Here is a 6338-nt window from a genome sequence, read left to right on the forward strand (position 1 = left end):
CTGCTTTGTTTTGTTTCCCTTCCTTCTCTGTTTCAGTCACATTGGCTTTCCAGAGTTTGAAATACCGTGTTGCCTCCCCTGAGGCCTGTGGGGAGTGGTGAGGTGACCTGTGTCGTCTGTTGGCACACAGTAGGCACTGACATTAGTAGAGGCTTAGATGGGAGCTGGTGGGGGGCAAGGGAGGGAGTCAGCCACCATGTCACCTTTTGGGCTCCTATGAATCCTTTCCTTCCTAGAGAGTGGGGCAGACACCCTGTGTACCATCCTCCCTACATCACAAGGGTTTTGTTCAGATGGCATGTGAGTCCCAGGAGTGAACATGCATCCATCCCTGAAAACTGAAGACATTTTTCTTATGATAGAATGGACTTACTAGGCTATTCTGATGTTGGTGATTGGGGCAAATGTAGTTTTCCCTTAGCTGATTATAGTTGGCATATCAGGGGGTTAAGTGCAAGATGACTGCCTTGTGGGTTGTGTTGTTAGGCGTTCAGCACTGTGCAGTTAAGTGCAGTGTGTGCAGTGAATGGACAGAGGCAGGGGGGCCTCAACTCTTCCTGACCTCATCCCAACACTATGAAAGTTATCCTTCCCGAGCCTCAGTCTCCTCATCTGTGCAGTTAATAGGGTGTTGCAAGGAGAAAATGAGAATGATATTACACTGAGTACCATATGGGGCCTGGCACTTTTTTGTTGCTGCTGCTGCTAAGTTGCTTCAGTCGTGTCCGACTCTGTGTGACCCCCTAGATGGCAGCCCACCAGGCTCCCCCGTCCCTGGGATTCTCCAGGCAAGAACACTGGAGTGGGTTGCCATTTCCTTCTCCAATGCATGAAAGTGAAAAGTGAAAGTGAAGTCGCTCAGTCGTGTCCGACTCTTAGCGACCCCATGGACTGCAGCCCACCAGGCTCCTCCGTCCATGGAATTTCCAGGCAAGAGTACTGGAGTGAGGTGCCACTGGCACTTTTTTAGGCCCCCACAAAATAAATATTTATCCTATTTGTACCAAAATTGAAGTTTGCTAGAGTCCCTTTTTTTCTTTTGCTCTTTTGGGCTGTAACAGTGTGTTGTTGAATGCTACAATTTTAATTAAAATGAAAAGTTGAGCTAACATCTAGAGCTATTATATATACATGGTATTATTATGAAGGTAAGATTTTTTATTTCAACAATAGAGTATAGGACATCTAAAAAATGTGTGTTGTTTTGAATCCTCTTAAAGGTACCATGCCTTTTAGGTAAATTTTATTTAGAGATGCAAGTAACCCTTTAGAGAGACAAGCTTAGTAAATAAATTGCAAGAAGTTGACTGTAATTTTTATTTTCATCCACCGGGTGTGAGCACAAAGTAACAGAAAAATATGTTCTTGGTGCCTTGTTCACTGATTTTAAAGAAAATTACAAGATGTATTTTATTAGAAGGAATTGTAGTAACTACTTTGAAGAACAAACAATTCTATGTAGAACTACCTTTTATGTTCATATATTGCTTTTAAAATTCAATATAATCAATATTAAATATTACTTGTAGTGTTCAGTTGTGAATGATATAAAGTGATTTAATGTTTTTAAATGGTCTTTATATTTACTTATATAAGCCATATCTAATTATATATATAACATTTTATATAAATATTCTAAAATAAATTTACTTAAACATAAAAGTTTCTGAAAATAACTTTTGTGGTTAAGTGAATTAGTTTGCGGTGTTATCTGTGGTGGTTTTTCTCTCTTCTCATTCCTGGCAGATGGATAGTGGCTATAATACACAGAATTGTGGAAGCAATATTATGGATACCGTTGGAGCAGAAAGTTACTGCAAAGAAAGTGATGCACAAACCTTGGAAGTCGAGAACAAATCTCGAGTTTTTAATACAAAGGTATGGAAAAAACAGAGCAAGTTTGAAATGGTTGTAGTTTGTAAGTATTTTACTAAATGTGACTATTGTCAGCCTGTTTCTTTTCCCGATTTTGTTTAAAACTCCACTATCATCTTTATGCCTCATCCTGTCTTCATTTAACAGCAGGAGAAAGTGCTTCAGACCACTTTGTTTTCCTAAGTCTTCTGCTATGAGGAAGCATAAGAAGAGAGAGGCTGGGGTTGGCGGGGTCGGGGAGCTAATGCTACTTTGGAGCTGGGGCTGAAATTAGTTCCTTTAAGCTACAGGGCAACAGGAGGAGAGGGGGTCGAATAGGAGGGAGGCGGACCTTTTTGCCTAATATTGTCTCAAAGCTACACATAGAGAGTTTTGATTATTAGAGAGGGAAATAGTACAATTGAGAGATTCCACATCAACTAAGAACAGGCAAAGGAAAGGACTCTTAAAACCCGAGCCTTCAGAGGTAAGATATATGTATCTAAAAAGCTGAGTATTTATACAGAAGTACACTGTTGACAGAGACATTCACTGAACCTCGAGAGGACAGTTATGACTATATACAGGAGACCCTCCATATATCTGCCAGTTCCACATCCATTAATGCAGCCAACCTCAGATCAAAAATATTCGAGGGAAAAAAACTCCAGAGAGTTCCAAAAGCAAAACTTGAATTTGCTGTGTGCCAACTATTTACATGGAACTTTTATTTTATTTGCCACTATTTACATAGTATTTATACTGTATTAGGTATTTTAAGTAGATTAGAGAGGATTTAAAATATATGAGAGGATGTTTATATGTAAATATCAGTGCTGTGCCCTTTCATGTAAGGAACTTGACTATCCACAGATTGCAGTATCCTTGGGGGGTCCTAGAACCAATTCCCTATCAATACTGGGGACAACTGTATTCATATTTGAAGAATTCCATTATAACTTTAGGCACTAATCAGGAGAATCTGATTTTTATATGCCAATTTAACATGCAGGCTACACTATTTTACCTTTCCTCCATTTTATCATGAGGTGTGGGATACTAGTTGTCCATTTAAGAGCAAGCAAGCATTAAGATACAGGCAGTACTTTCATGATACAGAACATTGATTTGTAACAAAATATGTTTTCACTATCCCTCTAGAGTGCATAAGGAAATATTTGCATCTAGGTTTTAAAGACAGTTCACATAATAATTGTATCCTTGAATGGTCCTTTTTAAACTGAAAATAAGGTTTTTCTTTTTTCACAGCAAGACCACTCAATGCAAAGGTGTTGGATGAAAACTTCAAACTTGCCTCAATGCAGCAGTCCTTAGGATACCTCTCTCAGAACCAAAGACTATCACTGGACAGCTCCTCATATTTTTTATGCATGGGATCAATAATGTGATCATGATTGGGGAAAAAACTGCTTCAACTAACATGCTGAGCTTTTTTCTTTCCCTCCTGAATGTGAAAAATCAAGGGCTTAATTCAGTGACACAGAAACAACAGAAAAGCTCCTGGAACTTTCAACAAGTTACTTCAGTACAGGTTCATTTTATTATCAATAAATATTTTTATATTGACATTGAGTGATGTGTTTAATAAAAACTTGAGTGACAACTTTGCTTCAGTCCTGCAGGGTCAATGAACTGCTTCTTAGCCTCACTGACAGTACTGATTTAGCATTAGTCTGGGAAGGTGTGGAACTGTGAAGGTGCTATGTTGTATTTTACATAAAAGTATGTGAATATACAGATGAATTCAAATTTGTAACTTTTGTGAAAGGAATAAATCTGATTAAGAAGAGAACTTACAAACTTCGTATTCAGGTTCAGAGTAAATATTCTTTACCTTTGGAGAATGTATACCCAGATTTTACAAATCACCTCTTAAAAAATGTCTCATTTAAGGAATAATAATTCACGTGTAGCCCTAGGAAATAAAGACATCCTCTCATCGTGTCACATCCTCCCTTCCTTCTGTGCACCTTGTAAACTTCCTGCCAGCCTGCAAGGCTTATTTCTTGCTGTGTACCTGCCTTATCCTCCCCTCAGGACCCTAACTATTAAAGCCATCAGCCACCAGTTCCACGGCTGATTAGTGCGTTAGGAAGTCGAGTCCTCAGTCACAGGCTTTAACGTGTGTGGCTCAGTCCTGTCCGACTCTTTGCAACCACATGGACTGCAGCCTGCCAGGCTCCCGTCAATGTGATTTCCCAGGCAAGAATACTGAAGTGGGCTGCCATTCCCTTCTCCAGGGGGTCATGGAAACTTAAAACAATCGTACATAAGAGGAATTCTAGATCCCAGGAGTAGGACTTCCTTGGTTGTGCTTTTTTAATAGCACAAGGCGGGAAAAAATGTAGCTGTGATTATAACTTGAATTCAAGTCCCTCCTCTGTCCCTTATTACCCGAAATAGGCCATAAACCTCTATCAACCTCTCACCTGTTTGTTACATGGGGATAATAGTCTTTATCCAACAGGGCCTTTTAAATGAAATATTTATGTTGCTTACCATAAGAAATGGCATTTGAAGCATCTTAGATTATCAAGGAAAAGGCTTCAAGGGTGAAAATAAGGTTTCTGGTCATTTTGAGCTACTCAATAGGGACTAGAGCCTGAATTAGGACTTCCTTATAAAAGAGGCACAAGAGAAGAAATCTGGAAAGAGATACATGAGGTCAGTGTAGCCGTGTTTTAACCTGAAACCTTTTTCCTCAACCGTAGGGAGACCACGGCCCATGAGCAAAGAATCTTTAAATGGTGGGGAGAGGTGCCACGTGGAAATCAATTTTGTTAAACACATGAAAATTATGAAATTCAAATTTCCCCATGTGTAAATAAGATTGGAAAGTAGCCATGCTCATCTGTTTACATAAACAGAAAGCAGTCCATGGCTGCTTTCTCTCTGCAAGAGCAGAAGGGTGGAGTGACACAAAGCACCTGGCTGGTGGAGGCTGACACGACTGGCCTTTGTGGACAAGGCTTGCTGACTGGCGCTCTAGGCTTAGTTCACTCATGGCTTTTCCTCTGACTGAAACAAGTTCTGCCGCACTATATGGATGTTTTCCTCAGTCCCAGGAAATGGGAACAATCATTTTATCAACTTATTGACCAGAGATCCATCTTTTGTTACCTGGAATGTTTCGATATTCACTTACATAGCATATTGCTGGCCACAGGCGGTCGTTTCTGCAGAAATCCCTGGGTCAGTAACGTATTTACAATTACTGAGTGCCTGGATGACTGTACATCTTGTAATTGCTCCCACTTGCTACACCTGCCGGTGTGTGTGCTAGTCTCACTCAATGCCCTCCAAGCTCCTTCAAGGCAGAGATCGTTTGCTTGACTAGGGACAAGCCTGCTACACTGTCAGTACTTTGGAAATTGAATGAGCAAAGTAAAATGTTTTAGGGTATCTCTATCTTGCAGTAAGCCAGGCTTTCTTCCTGCAAACTTATCATGTGCAAAAGTTTAGGTGATTTGCACCATCTTCTCGGCACTATCTCAAAATGTTTTTGAAAATACTGACTTTATCATTAATAATCTTTGTGGTTGACAGAGCAGTTGTTACTGGCACACCAAATGCAACACTTCAGTCAACACCTCATACAACCCCTGCTTGCCCACATAATCTGATACAAATATATGCAATTTAAAAGCCATTAATTACCCCCTTTTTATAAGTTAACATGCTGTGACATTTAAAGTGCCATCTCTAAGCTTTCTTTGAACCCTAATGTGTTACTTTCAGGGACATATCTGAGCTGAAGGTCAAGACTGATGATCACATTTACCTGGTATTTAAAAAAATAACCATTTTCCCAGTCAGGTCAAAATATTCTACTTCATTCCTTCACCAATTTCCCAGTCACATCTGTTTACGGAACACTAATAAAACGGAGGTTTTTAATAGCAAAGGAGTACAATGTAAGTTGTGGCCATATGTGTACAAGTTGCTCAGTCATGTTCGACTCATTGTGACCCTTCCCCCACCACCCCCGCCCCACTGACTGTAGCCCACCAGGCTCCTCTGTCCATGGGATTTTCCAGGCAAGAATACTGGCACGGGTTGCCATTTCCTCCTCCAGGGGATCTTCCCAACCCAGGGACTGAACCCACGTCTCTTGAGTCTCCTGCACTGGCAGGCAGATTCTTTACTACTATGCCACCTGGGACACCCTAATATGAAGTAAATTAAAGATGGCAGAGGAAATTAAATGCTGAACACCCTGACAGCTCTGGACTTCATTGTCTTGAAATCTAAAAATTGCCATCCCATACAGTGACACCTTTCAAGACTTAGATTGTTCCTTGCTTCTAAAAATGTTATATTTTCTCCATAGGAAAATTAGTTTTTTTCTGTCAATAGTAGATAAATTATGCAAGACTCATCTCCTCTTCAGTGAGCAGGTGAGTGCTCCCTTTCAGTGATCTTCACAGATTCCCTCAGTTGCTGTCCTGTCACTATATAAGTGA

The 6338-nt window shown here is 40.2% G+C and overlaps 1 protein-coding gene across 3 annotated transcripts in view; it reads left to right on the forward strand.

Moving 5' to 3' along the window:
- Positions 1-3441, forward strand: part of BORA (BORA aurora kinase A activator) — a 28375-nt gene extending 24934 nt beyond the window's left edge. For all 3 annotated transcript variants that reach the window (XM_019971549.2, XM_019971550.2, XM_019971551.2), the window contains 2 exons: positions 1747-1878; positions 3124-3441. In XM_019971549.2, the coding sequence (XP_019827108.2) occupies positions 1747-1878; positions 3124-3189 (198 nt within the window). In that variant the 3' untranslated portion in view covers positions 3190-3441. The remainder of the gene's footprint in view (positions 1-1746; positions 1879-3123) is intronic.
- The last annotated feature ends 2897 nt before the right edge of the window (positions 3442-6338 follow it).

The sequence above is a fragment of the Bos indicus genome, chromosome 12 (assembly GCF_029378745.1).
Source record: "Bos indicus isolate NIAB-ARS_2022 breed Sahiwal x Tharparkar chromosome 12, NIAB-ARS_B.indTharparkar_mat_pri_1.0, whole genome shotgun sequence".
NCBI lineage: Eukaryota > Metazoa > Chordata > Mammalia > Artiodactyla > Bovidae > Bos > Bos indicus.